Source organism: Pristis pectinata, chromosome 1, assembly GCF_009764475.1.
Source record: "Pristis pectinata isolate sPriPec2 chromosome 1, sPriPec2.1.pri, whole genome shotgun sequence".
Classification (NCBI taxonomy): domain Eukaryota; kingdom Metazoa; phylum Chordata; class Chondrichthyes; order Rhinopristiformes; family Pristidae; genus Pristis; species Pristis pectinata.
The window spans coordinates 74,687,383-74,710,708 of record NC_067405.1 but is presented as its reverse complement, the minus strand read 5'-3'; the positions used below and the strand labels follow the sequence as shown (position 1 = coordinate 74,710,708).

At 43.7% G+C, this 23,326-nt stretch overlaps 1 protein-coding gene across 2 annotated transcripts in view; it reads right to left on the bottom strand.

Moving 5' to 3' along the window:
• Positions 1 to 2,352: 2,352 nt before the first annotated feature.
• Positions 2,353 to 23,326, bottom strand: part of LOC127573112 (melanoregulin-like) — a 33,166-nt gene continuing 12,192 nt past the window's right edge. For both annotated transcript variants that reach the window (XM_052021015.1, XM_052021026.1), the window contains exons 2-5: positions 15,709 to 15,871; positions 7,822 to 7,912; positions 3,920 to 4,080; positions 2,353 to 2,491 (exon numbers count right to left, since the gene is read on the bottom strand). In XM_052021015.1, coding sequence (XP_051876975.1) covers positions 2,414 to 2,491; positions 3,920 to 4,080; positions 7,822 to 7,912; positions 15,709 to 15,871 — 493 coding nt within the window. In that variant the 3' untranslated portion in view covers positions 2,353 to 2,413. The remainder of the gene's footprint in view (positions 2,492 to 3,919; positions 4,081 to 7,821; positions 7,913 to 15,708; positions 15,872 to 23,326) is intronic.

Below are 23,326 nucleotides of genomic sequence, written 5' to 3'. Positions count from 1 at the left end.
CCTACTGAAGGCGAAGACTGCTGCACACAAATCTGGGGATCCTGATCTGTACAAGAAATCAAGGTATGAACTTCGGAAAGCTATCAGGGATACTAAGAGGCAATACCGACTCAAAATAGAGTCCCTGACCAGCCATCAGTTATGGCAGGGCTTATATGCCATAACAGGCTACAAGACGAAGTCGGGCTGCATAGTTAACAACAACGCATCCCTTCCTGATGAACTTAATGCATTCTATGCATGTTTTGAACAGAAGGGAAGTGGATTGTCACCATCCACCCTGACAGCCTCCAATGCAGCTGAACCTGTGATCACAGTGGAGGATGTAAGATCAGTCTTCCAGAGAGTGAACACGAGGAAAGCACCTGGCTCAGATGGTGTCCCTGGCCGTGTGCTCAGATCTTGTGTTGATCAGCTGGCAGAAGTATTTGCGGACATATTCAACCTCTCCCTGCTTCAATCTCAGGTTCTCACCTGTTTTAAGAAGACCACTATCATCCTGGTACTGAAGAAAAGCAAGGTAACATGCCTCAATGACTACCGACCAGTGGCTCTGACATCCACCATCATGAAGTGCTTTGAGAGGTTGGTCATGGCACACATCAACTCCAGCCTCCCAGACAACCTGGACCCACTGCAATTCGCCTATCGCTGGAACAGGTCTACAGCGGATGCCATCTCCCTGGCCCTACACTCAGCTCTGGAGCATCTGGACAGTAAAGAGACCTACATTAGACTTTTGTTTATTGACTACAGCTCTGCCTTCAATACAATAATCCCAAGCAAGCTTGTCACCAAGCTCCGAGACCTAGGACTCAACACCTCCCTCTGTAACTGGATCCTTGACTTTCTCACAAACAGACCGCAATCAGTGAGGGTAGGCAGCAATACCTCCAACATGATTATTCTCAACACTGGTGCCCCAAAGGCTGCGTCCTCAGCCCTCTACTCTACTCCCTATACACTCATGACTGTGTGGCCAGATTCTGCTCTAACTCCATCTACAAGTTTGCAGATGATACCACCGTTGTAGGCCGTATCTCAAACAGCGATGAGGCGGAGTACAGGAAGGAGATAGAGAGCTTGGTGGAATGGTGTCATGACAACAACCTTTCCCTCAATGTCAACAAAACAAAAGAGCTGGTCATTGAATTCAGGAAAGGGGGCAGTGTACATGCACCTGTCTACATCAATGGTGCTGAGGTTGAGAAGGTTGAGAGCTTCAAGTTCCTGGGAGTGAACATCACCAACAGCCTGTCCTGGTCAAATCACATAGATGCCACGGCCAAGAAAGCTCACCAGCGCCTCTACTTCCTCAGGAGGCTAAAGAAATTTGGTTTGTCCCCTTTGACTCTCACCAACTTTTATCGATGCACCACAGAAAGCATCCTATCTGGATGTATCTCAGCTTGGTACTGTAACTGCTCTGCTCAGGACACAAGAAACTACAGAGAGTTGTGGACACAGCCCAGAGCATCACGGGCACCAGCGTCCCCTCCTTGGACTCTGTCTTTACCTCTCATTGTCTTGGCGAAGCAGCCAGCATAATCAAAGACCCCACCCACGCAGGACATTCTCTCTTCTCTCCTCTTCCATTGGGTAGAAGGTACAGGAGCACGTACCACCAGACTTAAGGACAGCTTCTACCCCACTGTGATAAGACTATTGAATGGTTCCCTTATACAATGAGATGGACTATGACTTCATGATCTACCTTGTTGTGACCTCGCACCTTATTGCACTGCATTTGCTCTGCAGCTAGGACACTTTACTCTGTACTGTTATTGTCTTTACCTGTACTACATCAATGCACTCTGTACTAACTCAATGTAACTGCACTGTGTAATGAATTGACCTGTACAATCTGTATGCAAGACAAGTTTTTCACTGTACCTCAGTAGAAGTGACAATAATAAACCAATACCCATACCACCTCCCTACTCAACAATCAATGCCTTGCTGCAACTTGGAGGCAATGAGGGGGAAGATCAGGATTTAGATCCATCCTTGGAAGCTGGGGCACTTATCACACTGAGCCAGATTGCAAGGGAATGTTTGCCTGATAAGCCCTCAACCTCCCACCTGAGTTTTCAAGTCTGCTACATGAGGGGGCAGGAGGTGACAGTAGCAAGAACTAATGGAGTGATCCTGAAGGAGAGACCAACACTCAAAGACTGAGGGAAAGCCTGTGGCTGGCTGGTGGCTGGTTTCTTTAATGTGGGAATGGTTCCCAAATTCCAACCTTTGGGCAGCCGATGGCCTTATGAAGTTCTTGCACTTGTCTGGTCAGGGTCCTGGGCTGATGGAGGTTAGTGGCAATACGATGGGCTGTGGTACTCGGACAGGGCTAGGCTTCTGAAAAGTTGGATGGCTGAGTTGTACGTGCAAGCTCCAGCATTCCTAGTCTGACAGTCTATTCGTTGCTCCTGGGATACCTCTGGCTTGCCTTCTGAAGGAAATCCTCGGCAGCATCAAGTGCAACCAGCCGGTCCTATGGATAGGAATTCAGTTTATTAAAATACAGGTGTCATTGGGTCACAAAGAGTTGGCATACATCATACTCAGAGTGCAATGATATACAAGGACATGTGAGTCAGTGGCGACAACTATAATAAAGCAATTATAAAAATGTTACAATTCATAAATGCAAATACTACAGAATCAATTTCCATTTTTATTGCAGTTTTCAATAGCTGAGGTGTCCTTTAAGCTACTGAGGTGAATTTGCTTTTGCAATGTTGGAACCACAGTAGCCACAGGAATGTCCCAGAAAGAGTAACAAGGTATTGGTATTTGGAATATATACCAGCCAGAATCACAGGGAGTGGTAGACCTCCCTTGTTATTCTTCAAGGTGGCACCACAAGATATTTTACATGTGCCTATGCCACGCCACTGTATGAATCTGGGGATGAACACACGAAGGCTGGCTTACTTGTTGCCCTCCCAAAAGCGCTCATAGCTTGGCCAGTTCCAGCAAGAGCCAGTTTTAATGTGTTGGTAATCTAGAATGGATTGCCAGAAGGAGTGGTGCTGGAGAATTCAGGAGGGATTGAAATAAATGCTTTTGCAGGCCTAAAGTGAGAGAACTGGGAGTTGAGACATGGGGATGGCTCTTTCCAAGAGTCAGCACTGGCTGTTTGGTGCAGGTGTTGAACGATTCTATTAAGGACCTAAACTGGTTTGTGTCACGGATGTTAAATCAACACAAACAGAACAGATCAAAATGGAAGCATTAACAAACCAGAACCAGCCTGAGTGATTTTGCTGGGCATTTGAATTTGTCATTTTACCCTCTGCCCACAACCTGGGTTCTCATTCAACACCAGGCTCTTGCCATTATTGAGACCAGGTCCCTCCATCTGTGATTTTACCTGCCTCTCTTCCATCTCCACCTGCTGCCACTACTTGAGGCTACTTCACCCTGGACACACATCTCGCTCCCTTTCCCTTCTCCACACCATCCCCCCTCCCCCCACCCCAGAGCCCCCCTGCACCCCTCTAAGCTCTCTTCCATTTGTTGGATGCCTACATTTTTCACCTGCCTCTGGGAAGATAGTTGGATATTTATCTTCATTAAAAACACTCGGTGAATGCAAGCTCATATTCAGTGTGGCAAACAGAAATATAACCATACTGGCAAGTGTACCAAGTCCTAACTGATGTCCCAATGGAAGGAGTCACCAGCCAGGATCTTTCTCTCTGAAACAGTAGAAAATTGATAGTGGTTTCCAAGTCGACCCTTGCCTTTCACTTCAGTAAGTGGCATTTCAAAGTAAGGGAGAGAATGAGGAAGGAAGAAATTGCTTTTATTTGGCACAGTATTTAATGTGAGAGCTCCCCTGTTGTACATTTTAAAGCAAAGGTTTGAGGACCTCCTCAGTTCCCTTTTCCAAGCTATTACAATGAGAAGCACTCACCAGCACAAAGAGATATCTCTCTGGCACCTGGCATTCAATCAGGAAGATGCTGGTCTCCTTGGTCAGTCGCTGTAACATCTCTTGGGCTGGGTACAGGTTCTGGGAATGGATTATACTTGATTTTGTCACCGCCAGCAAGGTGTCAGCTTCATTCTGAAAACCTTAAGAAGTAGTTAATTGAAACAAAGGCCAGGAGGAAGTCATTCTGCCACTCAATTACATCTGACTGTCCTCTAACATATCGCTTTAACATTCTCCTCAGTTCTGTATCCTTTGTACCCTTCACTCAACTAAAACCTATCAATATTAGCCTTTAAAATATTCAATTTACCCCCCCTAACCCCCCAGCCTTGAGCATTTTAGCTGAGAGAGTCCCAGATCTTTTTAGGCTTTCTGGGAAGTAGTGTGTCCTCACTTTATCCCCAGTATCTAGCTCAAATCCTAGGGTTTTGGTCCACTGGTCTGGGGTCTTTGCCAGAGGCAATACCTTTCTTTGTCTTACATGGAGACATATGGTATCTGCAGCATGGAGACAGGCCATCTCACCAAATTGCCCTTTGCCACTGTTTATGATTCTCACAAGCCTTCTCCAGCTCGACTTCATCTAATCCTAACAACATACCCTGACACATGCCCCATTTTCCCTGAAAGTGGTGTCGCAGGTAGACTGGGTGGTGAAGGAGGCTTTTGGCATGCTGGCCTTCATCAGTTAGGGCACTGAGTATAGAAGTTGGGACATTATGTTGCAGTTGTACAAGATGTTGGTGAGGCCGTACTTGGAATATTGTGTTCAGTTTTGGTCACCCTGCTATAGGAAAGACGTCATTAAGCTGGAAAGAGTGCAGAGGAGATTTATGAGGATGTTGCTGTGACTCGAGGGACTGAGTTATGAGGACAGGTTGAGGAGGTTGGGACTCACTGGAGTGTAGGAGAATGAGGGGTGATCTTCTAGAGGTGTATAAAATCATGAGGGGCATAGATAGGGTCTTTTTCCCAAGGTTGGGGAATCAAGAACTAGAGGGCATAGGTCTAAAGTGCAAGGGGAGAGATTTAATAGGAACCTGAGAGGCAACTTTTTCACCCAGAGGGTGGTCAGTATGTGGAATGAGCAGCCAGAAGAAGTGATTGAGGCAGGTACATTAACAACATTTAAAAGGCACTTGGAGAGGTAGGAAAGGTTTAGAGGGATACGGGTCAAACACAGGCAAATGGGACTGGTTAGATGGGAGTCTTGGTCCACATGGACCAGTTGGGCTGAAGGGTCCGTTTCTGTGCTGTATGATGCTCTGACTCTAACATACCTTGCCGTGTTATTCACAGCTACTTCACGGAGAGAACTACATCCCAGCTGCATCTTAAGTTTCTCCCAAATACCTTATTGGAGTTACTAGTGATTACCATATATTTCTGATTTTGGACACTCTGACAGCTGGCAACTTTCCTCTCCATCTGCTCTCTTGTACCCTCAACCTCTGGCACAGAACAGGGTGGGATTAGATATTCCTGGAGATGAGATCTTCAAGAAAGGCATGGAAGGAAACAGATAGACGATAAGTAGAGCCGTGCAGTGCTGGAGAAGGAGAATCGCAGGGTTAGAGCAGTGGAATAGTAGCTGCCAGTATGTTTCTGGAGTATTGGCAGCATGAGTGGCTTAGATTTAGAGGTAATTGCTTACTGCAGCTGTTTTCGGGCTGTTCCTCAAGGTCACTAGTAGGACTGCTGCTTTCCTTGATACATACTAATGACTTGGGCACCATTTCAAAATCTATAGATGAGACTAAACACAAAAGTGCGCTGAACATTGAGGAGGATAATGATAGACTTAAGAGGATGTAGACAGGCTGGCGGTATGGTGAACATTCACCTGCCACTTGCATTAAGGCTTGATTCAGCCCATTTCCTAGATTCCACCCCCAGCTGGCTCCATGCTCTCCCCAAACCTGCACAAGATTCAGTTACTGGGCCCTCCAATCCTTGCCTTGGTTGGGGAAGGTGGATGTTGAGGCATCAATACACTTTGTACTAACTCAATGTAACTGCACTGTGTAATGAATTGACCTGTACGATCGGTTTGTAAGACAAGCTTTTCACTGTACCTCAGTACAAGTGACAATAACATACCAATACCAATACAAATTCTCAGTCCTCATTGATTACTCAGTCTTCGTGTGGTGTAGGCCTCCGTCATCCCCGCTCCTCACTCTACCTTTTCTGAATATATCATACCCTGTAATGTTTAATGCTCAGTGCTGGTTTTTCTAAAGCCATGGCTCAGTAATTCCGACTACACCTTATTTCTCGCCATGTATTATTGCCTCCCGTACCCTGTTATATTATGGATATTGTGTGCATTACTATACAGGCAGTGTGGCTCATTTTTGCTGCCAATTCCTTGCACTAGGTTGTTAACAGCCTTTTCTCTGTCTTTTTCATATTGCTCGCTTCAAGGTTGATCTCTTCCGTAGATAAACTCAGTGCTTGCTTTGCTTTTGAATGACCTATTAAGCTGCATTTACATTTGGTGATGATGTGTATCTAAAGCCTGTGATCACTTCTTCCTCTGTCTTATTCAGGCATTTTCACAGAGCTTTAAGCCTCTTTATTCTTCCTGCCAAAATGCACCACTTGACAGTTATTTAAATTTTAATTCATTTCCTAGTTATGCATCTGAAAGTTAATTAATGTCTATTTTTATTCTGACATGATCTTCCTATGTAATAACTCAACCCACTCACTCTGAACTTCTGCATTTATCACAATATTGTAATTATAGTTGTGAACCCAAGACCAAGCCTGTCTTGCAAATGGCGAACTTTGGTCACAGCACTGATCCCTGTGGAACTCCTTTCCCTACCTGAGTTGGTGCCTACGACCCCTATCTGAGATTGCTGCAAGGATAGAGAAGGAATAGACTTGGTATCGCCATGGCAACTTGAAGTTACACTAGACATTCAGGGGAAATGTGAAGAGGTTAAAATAGTGAGGGAGGTTGATGATGTAAATACAGAATATCTATTTCCCCTGAAACCAGAGACTAATATTACCTCAAAGTGCTTGCCGGCATGAAAGGAGACCATTCAGCCCATAAGTCTTTACCCTTGCCCCTGAAAGAGCTGTCCATTTAGTTAGCCCCATGCCTCTCCCCTTCCTTCATTACACACAGTGAAGCAGATTGGATAATCACCTTTAAAAGAGATATAGAGGAATATTTTGAAAATAAATCTATGGATGGGGAGGAAGAGCCAGGGAATGGAATTACATTCATAGTGATCTCAAGTGAGGTTGAGGGTCAGTAACTCAGTTTTGCTAAGCCCAGCATTTAATGACTATCCCAAACCCCTCATGAAGCCATTAAGCAATTTGGTTGAACTGATTGTCTTGTTCAGTCTTTTCAGAGGGCGATTTAGGAGTGGATTTGGAATCACGTATAGGCCAAACTGAAGGGCTTCTAAAACAAAGTATTTTAATGCAATCCAGTAGATTCATGGTCATCATTATCAATACTGGCCTTTCATTCCAAGTTTTCAAGTTGCCAGCATGGAATTGTGAACTCATGTTGCCAGGTTGTTAATCCAAGCCTCTGGGTTACCAGTGCAGCAACATTACTAGCATGCAACCATAGTCTATATTGGCAACAGCCAATCCAGTAAGGCAGGAGGGTGGGAGCTGTTCACACAGGCTACAGCCTCCTGCTTCCCTCACATCCCCACCATCTCTAAACCATCAAAGAAAGGAACCCAAGGTGCTGCTGTCACCCAGTTCATGACTCACGGAGCCAGGGCCACAACTCTGCTCATCGCCAGAGTGTGCAGCTGCTTCTGGGGCTTAATTAGATGAGGTCCACGTAACTCCTGCACCAGTTCCTTGAGTAATCCATCTACACTCGGCAGGAAGAGCCATACCTAACTCTTCTAAGATCCGTTTCCAGCGGTTTTCCTGTTGTTTTCGAGTTTGTCGGAGAGTGTGTATGTCGTAGTTAAGTTTCTGCCACTCCTGTTCAATAGACAAAGGATATTGTTTAAGGCAATAATCTACCTTCCACCAAGAGAATACAGTATCAACCCCTTACTCCAAGAAGCCTAATCTTATTGATGAGGAGTGTGTGTATTGACAGATCCCCACAGAGTATTAGTTACAAGTTTTCTTCTTTCCTTTCCTGATACTGGCTCTTCTTGGACCCTAGGTGCACAATCCAAGAGGCCACGTGATTGACGAGCCTAGACAATAATGGGTAACTATAACAAGAGCAGTAGACCACAGCCTGTGTGAACAGCTACCACCCTCCTGCCTCATTGAGTTGGCTATTGCCAATATAGATTATGGTGGCGTGGCTGTAACGTTGCTACACTCTTTTGATGGGGGCTATATCATGGTGAAACCACGATGGAGCAGTGCCTTCAACCATGGATTGCACCCTGGTCCCCTCCAATCCCTGCTAATGTTCATGTCTTCAGTTAACTCTTTACAATATTGTAATTATAGTTGTGAACCCACCAAGCCAAAGCCACTGATGTCCATGTCTGATGTTGAGTTCCAATGAGTACAGCAGTCACCCCCTCCAAGAATGAGGATTGAACCGAGGACCCCTGGTTCTGGAAGACTCAGTGAACCAGCCTGTGGCCACTGGAGGTGAGGGCAGCAATCATAAAATAGAATTTGGCAAACTCTACTACTGTGATGTGAGAAAATTTAATAACTGTTTACTCTCGATGCAGTTGCCGCCTGTCCTGCTGAGTATTTCCAGCATTTTCTATTTTTGTTGCTTTCTGTGTTGTTGATACAAATATTTCAGTGTGGAATGAGGCAGAACCTAGTTTGCCTGCCTGGAAGTAAGCCACTGCAAGAACGTAGTCTCTCTTTATAAGTGCTACCTTTGTGTAATAAAATGTCCCTATTGTTAATTTGAATCACCAACTATACTCCTGTATACTTTATTACTTTATTTATACAGCATGGTAACAGACCCTTCCAGCCCAACAAGCACACACTGCCCAATTACACCCACGTTAACCTACTAACCTGTACATCTTTGGAATGTGGGAGGAAACTGGAGCATCCAGAGGAAACCCACACGGAGAATGTACAAACTCCTTACAGACAGCAATGGGAATTGAACCCCAATCGTTGGCTCTGTAATAGCGTTACGCTAACCACTACGCTACCATATCTTAGGGAGAAATACAGAAGTGGAGGTGATCAGGGCGATGGCAGGAAGAACTTCCTTGCAAAAGGCGGTGGTGTTCTTCTCTCCCACACTCCAATCCCTGCAGAACCAACTGAAATTTTAAAAACAGATTGATTGGATTTTTACTTGGTAAGAGTATTAGTGAACATGGTCCAACCAGGAGAGATGGGGTAAACATTTAGATCAACCACAACCTGATTCAAGCAACAAGCATGAGGGCCTCCTTTTCCTAAGTGAGATGTAACAGGTGGATTTAATGGGCAGAGATGGGACAGGACCACAGATGAATGGGAACAGTTTGTGAAACCTGGACGTTGATTCCAGCCCATGTTATCCAGTTGTCTGAAAAGTCTAAAGCTGCTGGCACCAGGCTCCATCCAACTTGCCACCCCTACCTCAATCTGTTCACCTCAGCAGTCTCCCGATGGACACTCCCAAATGCTGAAGGCTCTGCCCAAGTGAACAAAACACTTATTAAAAACTCGGTCTTTATAGAGTGCAGATGAACAACTTACTTTAATGTGGGCATTAACTCATTTATTTTAACCATGAGAATACCTCCATTGAAGTGCTGAGATAAAGCACCATGGGAAGATACTGATCAGCCACTATCTAATGAAACGGCAAAACAAGCCTCAGTGGTTGAAAGGTGTATACCCTTCTACCTACATCTCTATATATTGTACCATTCCACAACTTCTGAATTAATGAATAATAAGGAGTTACAGATATTGATGGGCTATCAAGGTTTTTGGATAACACAAGATAAAAGGCACTAATTTATTTTTTTATTGCATCATTTCAATACTCCACAGCTTTAGGACATGCACGTTACCTTGCAGAACAGAATAGTGATTAACTTGCACATTGTCCAGCTTTGTGAATTGTATTCGGTGATGTGTTCTCCTCTACATTTCAGACATCAAATCCAAATTGAGTGACTGCTTTGTAGAACATATCTGTTCGGTCTGTAATAGTGATCCTGTCTGTCCAATTACTTACCAATTTAATACTTCCACTCCCACTCTGGCTTCTATGACTTTGATCTCCTACATTACTCCAATGTAGGTTCGAGAAACCAACTCTTTGGAAGTTCCTTACCCTAGGGACTTTTAGAGATAGAGTCATTGAATATGCTCAAAGTGGAAACTGATAGATATTTGAATTACAATATATTCAAGAGGCATGGGGGGGGGAAGAGCTAGAAGGTGGTGTTGAGACAAAGTTTACAGGGGCTGATGGCCTCTTCCTGCCCCTGTTTATTAAGTTCTCATGTCACTGACTCTACTTTTCTCCATGGAGACTGTCCGACCTGCTGGTCGTCCACAGAGTTTTTTGTTTTTGTTTTGGATTTCCAGTATCTGTAGTATTTTGCTTCAAGTGATGTGGAACCTTTTGCATGGAATGGATGTCTGACCTAACATCAGTAGTTGGTTATCCTCTTCTTTTGACATAAAATAGCTAACACTTGATGGTCTTTCTCCTATCTCTGGGATGTATGTGCTGCTGGCAAGGCTAGGATAAATGACCCATCACTTGCCCCAGGGAGGTGGTGAGGAACCATGTTCTTGAACTGGTCCAGTCTGCATGGTGAAGATCTCCCACAGTTCAATGTGGATGAAGGAATGCTGATAAGTCCGAAGTGTGGCTTGGAGCAGAACTTGCAAGAAGGTGATGCTTCGCTCACCTGCTGTCCTTGTCTGGCACAGAGACGGGCCCTTTCGTGCCACTTTGTCCATGCCGACCATGCATGATGGCTACCTACTCTAATCCCATCTGGTCGCCTTTCCTATCTAGGTATCTGTCCAAATGCCTCTTAAATGTTGTGATTGCATCTGCAAGTTGGCAAAATGCAGATACTATACAGCTCAGTGGCAGTCAGGGTAATAAGGATGACGCTGAGGGATTCACCAGACTGGTTCTGGGATGGTGGGCTTGTGGCATGAGGAGAGATTAAGCAGATTGGGCCTTCAGTCTTTTGCGTTTAGAAGGATGAGAGGTGATCTCATTGAAACATACAAAATCCTCCTGGGGCTTGAGAGCGCAGATGTGAATTGGAAAAAGTCAACCACTATTTTGTTGAATGGTGGAACAGACATAAGATAAGATTTCTTTATTAGTCACACGTACATCGAAACACACAGTGAAATGAATCTTTTGTATAGTGTTCTGGGAGCAGCCCACAAGTGTCACCATGCTTCCGGCGCCATCATAGAATGCCCACAACTTCCCAACCTGTACATCTTTGGAATCTTTGGAATGTGGGAGGAAACCGGAGCACCCGGAGGAAACCCACGCAGACACGGGGAGAACGTACAGACTCCTTACAGACAGTGGCTGGAATTGAACCTGGGTCACTGGCGCTGTAAAGTGTTACGCTGACCGCTACACTACCGTGCCTGCCCTGTGAGGAACTGTAGGACGTAGTCCTGGTCCTATTGTACTTTTTCATTCTGTACACTTTGTAAATGGCAACTATTGTATCCCAGGAGCGCTGGAGAAATAAGCATTGAGGGCAGTGCACTGGGTGTCAATCAAACGGGTTGCTCTGTCTTGGATAGTTCCCAACTTCTTGTTCAGCTTCCTGTTGGAGCTGAATTTTGAAGACGGGATACTGGGTGGCGGGGGATTGGGAGGAGGGGGAGTGGCGGAGAAAGAGTTGATGAGAATGTAGGGAGAGTAAAACAAAAATCGCCTGAATGCAGGATTGTGTAGATCTGGTCTGCGTTGAATCCATGGGCTGAAGGGCCTGTTTTTGTGCTGCCTCTCTCCATGACTGTGACTCTGTTGCACATTGCTGCTATTCAGTGTTTTTGGTTGGAGACGAACTTCCAGCATTTTTCAGATGTGCCATCAAATCAAGGTCCTGTATGCATTCTGCGGTGGGCATTAAAGAGGAGCAAGGGAGTCCTTCTGGTCCCAGACAAAACTTACTCCTCAACTGGCATCACTCAGGAGATTATATGACTCTTGCTGCGTGTGAGGCCTTGCTGTGATTTCCTCATATTTCAAAAAAAGTGCCTCATTGTTTGTAAACACTCCTGCAGGGTGTGAAAGGTGCAAATTCTTTTGCTCTTTATTTGTTGCAAACCCACTTAACAGATAACAAGACTACACACATCACATCGGATTTATGATGCAAACCACAGATTTATTAAGGATGGTTGAGTTGTTGGGAAGGTGTATGTAAGCTGCTGCAGTGGAAACGACATTCCTTAGCTCATAATTTCTGCGTAGAATGGGGAAGAACCAGTTTCTTTGTCTGGAAGCAAGTATGCAGTCCCCCAATATTTCTCTTGTGTCTCCATTTAAGTATGCAGTGTTGATCCCAGGGCCATTCTGTATGCAACACTGCTTTCATGCACCATTGCCGACCCTTTGCAACACCACACTTCAGTTAATGTTCTCTCTATTCGGCTCATCCACCTGAACACATATTGAGCAGCAGGAAGGACCTCCTCCCTGCTCTTTGTAAAAGGTTCAAAAGGTCCAAGTTAATTGCTGACTAATTTCTATTGGCTGTTGTATTTGGAATCTATAAGGACTGATGAGCGAGGTGCTCAAGTAATTATGTCCAGACTTTGGCACAAACTCATTTGCCTCAGATGTAGGTACAGTAGCAGACATTGCCTTGGAGAACAGCAGTACTGAGAGAATGAGCAGAAGGTACATGGAACAAGGCAGACTCCTAGGAGTAGTGGGGAGAAGGGCTCTCGGCATCAGGACATATTCACCGTCACTAAAATCTGCTCCCTGCTCCAGTTTCAACAGCAACTTCAGAGCCTGAAGAGGACTGTATGGCACGTGGCAAGCTGGAAATATTTGCAACGTCTTGCAGTTGACACCACTTTTGCAAGAGGAATTAAGCAGCTGAGTACATTTCATTCTTTTGTGCCAGGCAAAGTGAGCATACAGCTTTGTGAGAATTAAAGGCTCCTCTGTGGTGCAGGAGCACATATGGGTGTCCCATTTCAACTCAGAGCAACAGAGCAACCAAAAGGGAATCCTCTCCCCCAGCATTCAATAACTATGTAAACGTGCACAATGTATCAAGATGATCCTGTAAAATATGGGATTAATGGAACCCAACCCAAGTCAGTTTCAGTTGTAGAATGACTGCCAATGACTGCTGCAGCCTCAATATCTGTTTAGGAGTTGCAGACTGGCCCTGACTTATGTAAGCTGCCTTTAACTGGTGCTGACTAAAGAAAACTCCTCTTGGTAAGCCAATGCTGGTGGGCAAATGAACTCAAATAAATTACAAGGCAGACAGGTGCTATCTGGAAGCAATGGGTGTGTGATAATTGCTTTTGCAATCTGTGTGCCTATTTCATGGAGCTATCCAATTTAATACCCATTAAATTAAACAGACCACATATACAAACTTGTTGCAACTGCACGTGAGCCTTCTCCCAGTTTAATTAATCCTCCCATCCTTGACCCAAGTCCCTCCTTGATTATACATGCACCAAATGTGACTGCAATATCTGTACTAGTCCAATGGAAAGAACAATTGAGAAAGGTGTTATGAAGAGTAGCAAATCCTGTTGTCTGTTTTACAATAAAATTACCCTAATACCTTCTAACCTCCATGGCCAGATCCCACTCTGTGTTGTATCAATGTTGCTCACATGTTACCCTTCTAATTTTGGCTGCCTTCATGTTTCCGTTTCCATCTGCCTATCACAAAAGACCTTTCAATCATCTTGCTGCTGCCCACCTCCCACTTGCTGGAAATCACAACCTCCAAGCCTTCCCTCTCTCTCACCAGCAATGGCTTTGAGCAGGTTGAGTTTTTCCCCTACCCCACTGCAGGTGTCCACCTTGGCACTCTTACCCAGGGCTTCAACCTCCACATCAGAGGCAGTCACATAATCCAGTGCAATAGTGAGGGAGTGCTGCTCTCACTGAGGTTCACATGAGATGCTAAGCCAAAGTCCTGCCCACTTCTCAGACCCCATGTGGTACTATTTCAAAGAAGAGCAGGGAAGTTCTACTGAGTACGTAGGACAATATTGCTCTTTCCCCCAACACTAAAATAAATGATCTGATCATTATTCCTCCGCTGTTTGCTGCGTGCAAAGTGTTTGCACAATGGTTATCCATTAGACTCTGTATCTCCAGTTTAGGAGGATGATATGCAAATGCTCATCTTTCCTTCAGGATATGGTGTCCATGTGTGTCTATTTGTGAATGAAGAGAAAGATGTGTTTGGTGATAGTATCTTTCGTATGTTCCCTTTCCCACTCCCTTTGGCATTCCAGAGTAACCAATCCCCCTATGACACTCTGGTCCTGTCTCCTAATTCTCCTAACAATCCGTATTTCTATGCCACCTTCCCGTGATGGTGTAGGAGTTAGCACATCTGCTCTTTTTTCCCCCCTCTCTACCCCTTGCCTAGCATTCTAACATTTCAACACCTGCAACAATTTCAGATTGAAAATCTGATAGCAGTGATTTTAGCAAGAATTCTGCCATTTCCACTTACTCCTCATCTTGACTGTTTTTCTATTTCTTTATGTATCTCTTTATCATTGCTTTTAGTCTTGCACTAATTCACTATAGTAATTGAATCTCTGCTTCCTTTCACCCTCTCCTTTTTGCTTGTCCCTCTCCTGCCTTTACACTTGTCAAAAGGAGGACAAGTGTCTAATTTGTCTAATTTGTCTAAGTGTCTAATTTTGAAGCTCATTTATCTGATGAGCAAGTGAGGGCCTTTGCTCTGTACAAGTTGGCTGCAATGTTTCCCTCATTGCAACAGTGAATAACATTTTTAAGAATATTTCATTAGCTTCATATGGCTTTGTGCCTGTAACATTTGCATCATTAAATAAATTAATAGTAAGTAATTATTATAATTCTAATAATTGTTTTTTTTTAAATATCTAAACTGGAATGCCAGAGGTGTGAGGCAAAATAAAAATCTCCAGGTCTACCACCTGGTATTGAGAATATTCCCCCTGATTCAGGAAAGGTTGAAGAGAAAGTCAACCTTCTACTTCAAGAGCAAGAGCACGATCAAGTAAGCCATGACTGACACTGTCTAAATTATGTAAATCAGCATTAAGCATAGTAGATAGAAGCTTGATATTTTTTAAATTAGTTGGAGAGAATAGATACAAATTAATATTTTCTGATATCACAGAGAAGACAGAAAAGAAGGATATTTGTATTGTGATTCAGGGGTGCAGTAAATCTTATTTCAGTGTCTAAGAGGGTCATTAATCAGAGGTGAAAGGTTTAAAATAGCTGGAAAAAGATCCAGAGAGGAGGGAAGAATTTCCTTTTTAATGCAGAGAGAGGGGTGAGGGGGAATCTGAGAGGCAAGTTTTTCTACACACGGAGGGTTGTGTATGGAACAAGCTTCCAGAGGAGGTGGTTAAGGCAGATACTCTTACAACGTTTGAAGAACATTTGGATAGGTACATGGGTAGGAAAGTTTTAGAGGGACATGAGCTAAAAACAGGCAAATGGGATTAGCACGGATAGACATCTTGGTGGGCTTGGGCGAGTTGGGCCAGATGGCCTGTTTCCATATAACTCTGATAATTTGGTGCTAAATTCTTCACTTCTTTTCACTCCCAGTTAACATGAGTTCACATACCTCTGAACCTTTATCTGCTTCCTCTCTTTTGTAAAGCAGATCCAACAGCTCCCGATCGTCATCTGCTTGAGTATGAGATGAGTCACATGGAGAGCTCCATAAGTTCCTTTCAAAGTCCCTGGGGCTTTCCAATGCCTTGTACGCCATGATGTTATTGCTGTAACTGTGTTAAAAAACACACACACACACGAGTATCATGTGAGGACAGAGTCAATGGATTTTGCTTTTTTACTACTGCACCCCTGGATCACAATACAAATATCCTTCTTTTCTGTCTTCTCTGTGATATCAGAAAATATTAATTTGTATCTATTCCCTCCAACTAATTTAAAAAATATCTGGCTTTTATCTACTGTGCTTAATGCTGATTTACATAATTCAGACAGCGTCAGTCATGGCTTAGTTGATCATGCTCTTGCTCTTGAAGTGGAAGGTTGAGGTCGAGGCAATCGCATGAATTCAAAGTCCTGGTTGACACTCCAGTGGGGTTAAAAGGGAGCTCCAGACTTCTGCTGGTGTTGCCTTTAAAAGGAGGTGTTAAATTAAGGCTCTGCCTGTCCTCTCAGGTGGTTTGCCTGAAACCTGTTCGGTCTTCTGGTCTACACAATGTTCCACTCAGTTGGACTTAGCCACACTTCCTGTCTTTTGTGGAAAACTTCTTTCAGGAATACGCTTTTGACCACAGTCCATCGGGCAGCCATCAGCATGGAATATCCTGCAGGTCTTGCAACAACATGATAGATCCCATTGGAATGGTTTCCCAAGCAGACTGTCAAAAACACTTGGCAGAAATGGCATCATGTACCAAGACCTCGCTTGGCTGGCAGTGAGATGAGTCTTTCCCATCAGAACCTTCCTGCATGGTTGGAGTCTCACCCTCTGCGCCTGCTGCCCTCGGAACAGCTGCCATGAGGATGAGACATCACCCATTTCTTTGTGAACTGTGGATTTGCAAAGGAAATCTGGAAAAAGGTTGCAAGAGTCCTTGTCGTGGTTCATCCTGACAAAGCTGCGTAACGGAGAACTCTGAGCTACAGGATGTTCCTGGGGACATGTACCAAGGCAGACATCAAGTGCTGCTGGAAGGTCATCAACTCAGTGAAAGGCATACTTCGGTCTGCCCAAAACCTGTTGGTCTTCCAGAACAAGATATCTGTAAGGGAATGCTTCCAACTGGCACATTCCAGGCTGCAGGAGTACATGCTGAGGCTTGGTGCAGTCAATGCAAAGGCTTTGTGGGGAAGGACCACATTCTAGGATCCTGCCACCACTGGACACTGAGGGGATGAGTTCTGTGTAACAGCTGCTCAAACCCTTCACTGGTATATTGTTTAAAAGGAAACATGATTGGTGCTGACGCACTGTTAGTGAAATGTACTCATTCGAAGGTATATTGAATGTGCCCTGATTGTACTGTACTTCCAGTAATATTTTTATGGACAAAATTTGTCTGGGGAAAAAAATTCCTATGAGACCTTTTAAGAAGAGCAAGGGGATGCTAGCAAATATTTATACCAACACTAAAATTGGATTATCAGGTTATTCTCTGTTTGTTGGGCATATTGGTTGCTGTGTTCCCTACAACTCAACTGTGATTACACAGAACTACAAATTGTTATGAGACATCTTGAAGTCCTGTAGGTAATTAGTGATGAAACAACAGTGAATTTCTTTCCAGGACTGGTGGTTATGGGGTGAAGGACATTCTCTACGCTGGTCAACCTTCCATTGTTACAGACTTCAATTACAGAATGACTGCTAATATTGACCTAAAAGCTTTGATTATTTGGATAATTTTAGATCTACACACAGATGTCCAATCAGCTCACCACACTTCATTAAGATAAGATTAAATTAAACTGCAATGATTCTACTTATATTTGTATCTGTTAGTCAGCCACCAGAGGATAAGTGCCCTTTACAATAGCTGCAGTTGTAAATTGAGACATTGTCATCCTTTGTCAGGCCACAAATCTCCTTCAGCTTGGAACAACTTTAGCTGTGGGGGAGCAGAGAGATCCCAGTATAAACTCAATTAATTGAACCTAACACCTTCCTATTGGAACTGTGGACTTCCTTCCCGCAGGGAACAAGTATGTCGTAATCATTTTGCACCCGATAGAACTAGTTACCTTTGCCATACTGCGTACCAATTCTTTCCTCAGTTGTGACATAATTACTTGTCTCCCCACAGTGACAGTTAATTTTACCCAATTATGATCAGGTTAAGCTTTTCTGTTATGACCTTGTGATCCTGTTATTTCACCACCTCCCCTGCCCCATTCTGTCCTGCTGTGACTTTGCCACTTTCTCCTTTACTTTGCCCCTTCTCTGTACTTCCTTCCCTTTGGCCATTCTTCTTTCCAGAATTTTGTCTGCATTGCTCTCACAGGCCCACCTCCAATTTGCTCTGAATTATTTCCCACAATTGCTCCCTATATTTGCCAAATGCTGTTTGTTATTGGTCCAAAACCTTCATCGCTTCTGGCTCAAATTCACCTTGTGCTTCCTGATCCAGCTCCGTGGTGGAATGGAATTCTGTGTACTATGTTCTGGTCCTTTTCCAACTGTGACTAGAGGATTATCAAAGGCAACACAGCCGGTTAAATCAATAGAAAAGTTTCATGGAAGTCCCAGATCCCTGTTAATACCTAATTTCTAGAACAGCTCACACTGGCTGTAAAGTCAAAAAGCATTGAAGGAGTTGAGTCTGGTTCCAGACTATCAACTCTAATCCTAATGGATGACAATAAGATTGATACTTTGGAAAGAAAGCACTTTGCCGTGATGACTTCAATGTGATTTTGACTGATATTATATGAAATTGCACGGATAAATGAATTCCAAATCCTAACCTCAATCTGGCAAACATATAAAGCATGGACGCTGGTTTCTCACGTCTTTCTACTTCTTTAACTGACTTTGGGCTTGATTTTTGTTTCACCTGCAGAACTTTCTTCTGCCCAGGGGACAAAAATGGGAGGATTGGAAGGAGTAGGGGGAAAGGGGGCATAGGAAGTTACCTAAATTTGGAAAATTCAATGTTTACATGACTGCATTGTAGACTACCCAGGCAGAATATGAGGCGCTGTCCCTCTGGTTTGTATTGGGCTTCACACTGGCAATGGAGAAGGCCGAGGATGGACAGCTCGGTGTGGGAATGGGAAGCAAAATTGAAATGGCTTGCAAAAGTGACCTTTGCTTGGAAATGGCTCCAAAGGCACTTGTTCAGTTCTGTGTGCCTTATTAGTGGCCATTATTGAGTGCTCTGTGAACCTTTACAGTGTCTGTGATGGATTTCATCCTAATCCTCAATCCCCTACATATGCACTTCTGGCAGAAGCTGTTGGATACTGGTCATGGCAAGGAACCTAGATCATTTCCACTCTTCAAGCTTGAAGTGTTGCACCGTGTTACAACAGCCCTTCCTATGCCAGACTGAGATCTGCGAGGTTGGCACCGATCAGGGATTGAATTTGGGCCTGTTTGAGCTGATTGGTTCAATGCCTCGACCAGGGCATTGGTGCTCTACTGCATGAGTGGTAACAGAGAGAGAAGTTGTGCATGGCAGCAGAAGAACAGGGGTAGTGCGATCTGGTCGTATCTACATCAGTATCTTAAAGCTATACTAGAGCCACTTTAATAATGTAAAATGAAATGTATATGAAATGCTATTGTGAAGATCAATATTGACAACAGTCTGTCTTGTACCTGAAATGGTGACTATCATCTTGATTGCAATGTGTATGTGAAACTATGATGAGATCTCTGTTGGAGTTGTGTGCAATACAAGGTTCAGGATATTGAAGCTACAGAGAGATTTGCAGCACTGATTCACTGGGTTACTGCCAAGTACACATGCAATTTGTGTGCTAAACGCATTGGTTGACTGGTGCTGTAGTATGGCCAAAAGAATATAGAAAACACATTGTACTCTTTTTCTCTGTCCTTCCATACCAAGACGTAGTTTGAAATTTAAGGGGTTACGTCTGAAGTGGCTGGTGCCTATCGGCATAAAGGGCCACTTAAAGGATAAAAATCCCCAAGGAGATAAAAACTTAAGCAGATCATGGTGACTTGTGAGGTACAAAAGGACAGCCGAGACTATCTCTCGAGGTCGAGGATGATGGACTTGAAAGAACAGCAGGGGACAATGGTAAGGGCTTTGAAAGAAGACTGTTAATTTGCAAATGAAGTTAATTATATTGTAAACAAGGCAGTGATTAAGATTAATATGGGCCGCTTAAGAATGGAGAGCTAGAGAGCAGTGATGTTGTAACTGAATGTCGTAAGGTGGTGTATTTGCTGAATAAGTGAGGTAGTGGAAAAGGACAGCATCGGAGCTCAAGGACCTGCATTTTCTGTTCTAGGAGAAGACTGCGGGTGCCTTGCTATTGTATTCCAACGTTCTCTTGCTTCAAGAAACCATCCTCTTAGATTGGAAAATTATTCTGCTATTTAAGTGAGGGGGGAAACCAGGGAATTGCAAACCAGTTAGCCTGACATCAGGTGTTGTGCAATTACTTAGGTCAACAATTAAAGATTGAGTGACTGTACACCCTGAAACTTGTCAGTTTGTCAGAGAGAGTCAGCATGAACCTGTCATGGCTGACAAAACCTGATTGAACTCTTTAAGAAGGTAATTTAGTTAATGGACAGGAGAATGCCTTTGGACTCCATTTATATGGACTTCCAGAAGACATTCAATAAAGTCATTCTGAGGTTGTTAGATTAAGGTGAAGTTCATGAAATCAAAGGCAGATTATTGACTTGGCTGGGAAATTGGCTGAATTGCAAGACACAGAGAGAAAAGAGAGTGAGCATTTACTCAGTATAGCATATCGGGGTCAAAGTGGCAATATATATGACACGTGGGGCTGCAAATATTCACTCCATCCGTAAACAACGTACAAGATGCCAAAATCCCAAATTCCAAATTTGTCAATGAGACAAAGATAGATGACACTGTGGGGACTGTAAGTGGTAGCATTAAATTACATGGAGTTATTCACTGAGTTAATGGGCAGAACTGTGGGAAAATGATTTCAGTTTAGTCAAATGGGAAGTCATTCACTTTGAATCAAAAAAGGACAATTGTACAAAGCTTGAAGCAGTGGAGGTCCAAAGAGACTTGGAAGTCAATGGACCTAATTTTCAGTCCATGAGATTTTAATAATCATAATAACTGATGGAACGCTGTCACTTATATCGAAAAGATTGGACTGGGTTAAAAGTTATGCTACAAATTTATGAAGATCTAGATAGACAATTCTGGGCAGTGCATTCAAAGAAGGACATATAGGCCCTGAGGGAATACAGCATAGATATACTAGAATGATACCCTTACTGTAACTATCAGTATATGAGAGTACAGATACTTAAGTGTGTTCTCTGGAAGTCAAAGTGGAAATTCATCAACAAAGTGCTTTTGAGCAAACAAGCTAAATTTTATTCCTGTCATTCACAGACCTAATTTAATCTGATTTTAATCGGAATAAAGTTTTGCAATGCTCAGTTTGATGATGGAGATTGCAATTTATGAAATAGTCAGAGACTGTGATGCAGCTGTTTCTGCTGAGAATAAATGCAGCCCTTAAGAGTTTATAGCTCCTAGCATCGAAGATAATATCTGATGGAGTTGTTTAGGTCAGTATAAAACAGTATAAGTGAGTAATGTTTTTAAACTGTGGAGATTGCATGAGCATGAGCATACACTAGTATAAGAAATCAAGGGGAAAATGGTACTATGTTGTTGACCTGCACAAGTTAAGGGGAGCAGCGGGTCCAATGAGTTGAGCAGCATCTGTAGGAAGGAAAGGCACTGTCGACACTTCGGGTCGAAACCTGCAATCTCTTCTGTCTCCAAATTAAGGGGATGTTTGCAATTATGAAATATTGAGACTAGGAGGATAGAACCAGGAGGATTGAAGGACCAAAATGAGGAGCCGTTTTTACAAGATTAAATGCAACTAATTTAAAACTGAAGGCAGGAGGAACTTATTCATAATGTTGTGTGAATATAGAATTTGCTTTCTGGATTAGCAGGGATTCAGGCAGAAACCAATTGGGATTAGGGTTAGGTGGATGAAGGAAAGGAATGAGTGCACGATGGAACTATTTACTTGGGTAGAGTATTGTAAACACTGAATGTCCATCTGAATAGCATTTCCTTGAGGCATCTTCCATATTCTTCTCTAACATATACAGAATAAGTATGAGAAATTGGACCCTCCAGCTTCTATATTTTGGACGATATGGGTGCTGATTTAGCTTGGATTTCTTGCTCAAATGACAATCATGCATCTTTAGTATGATTCATGCTGTCTGCAGGTTGATAAGGTGGTTGAATGTATGTCAGTCAAGAGTACCAAAGGTATGCAGAGGAGTCAGATCGTTATGTTGATCCTTCTTCAACTTTGGTTGCTGCTACATTGAACCACTGATTGTTAAGCGTATGGGAGAAATTGGCACAAAGAACTCTTCCTATCTGGCAACCACCCTCCACTGATCCTGCAGGGACCTGAAACAACTTCTGGCTTTGTCACCGATTGATTGGAAGGGGCACTGGTTGTGCTGGAGTGGGACTGCTGGACGTTGTTGTTGTGAGGTTGTGGTTTAAGATGTAGTTTAATCTCAACCAGCTGCAGCCGGACCGGATAGATCTGGTTGTCATGCCTCTAAACCATAAGTAGACAGAGAGGAGAAGAGAGCAGACTGAGCAAGGCTACCTGTTCCGATGTAGGAAGGGGGAGAAGGGTCCTCAGTCCACAGCTGACTACCTGGGACAACCATTGTATCAACATCATCGAGGGGCAATACTCGAGGTAGCTCTGCTTTTTCAAGGAGGAACTTCCTAAGATCTGCCACACAGCAGCACCAGAACCACCTGGCCAGTAGAACAAAGCACTGACATGCTAAATTTATTTGGCCCTAGCTCTCTTCAGACTGATGCTGAAGCTGTTAGTAACATCTTGCCATTTGAGGCACACTTTGGGCGAGGGAGATTGCAGAGGCAAATTCATCTTCTCCCTAGGCAGAGGGCACTCAGAAAATTTCTTGAGCACAGTAGTCTTCCTTCAGTGTTCAGTTTGTCTGAGACCATTTCCAAAAAACAATCATATGAATGATCATTATGTTAGCAGCAGCCAAGGCTTCATTATCATGCAACAGTCCTCTGTGTTTGCTATTTTTGAAAAACCAGGTCAGACCAAATGGTGTTCATACAGGACAAGGGATAGCAGCTGATTGCTGACACTTCAAACCCATCCAAAGCTCATTCACAAGAGGAAATGCATATTTAATGAGAGACACACTGGCGATGTGACAGAACAGTCAGGGCTCTCCTGCATTGCTTCCAGCGAATGGAAAGCATTGATGAGCATTGTAATTCAGTGTTGTATATTGCATCCTGCACAACTTTAAATGCAGGCTCGACTCTTCCAACATCAGGGGATCAGCATTTGGCAGAGAAGGCAGCGGCAGAGGAGCAGCAAGGCAGGTTGATCACTAGAGACACTTTGGCAATGATGCACAGAGCTGATTAATTAGCCTTCCGTTGGAGTGAAGGGCTTGAGTGGCGTCAACAAGGCTCAGTGAATGAGGAGCACTTGCATGCATG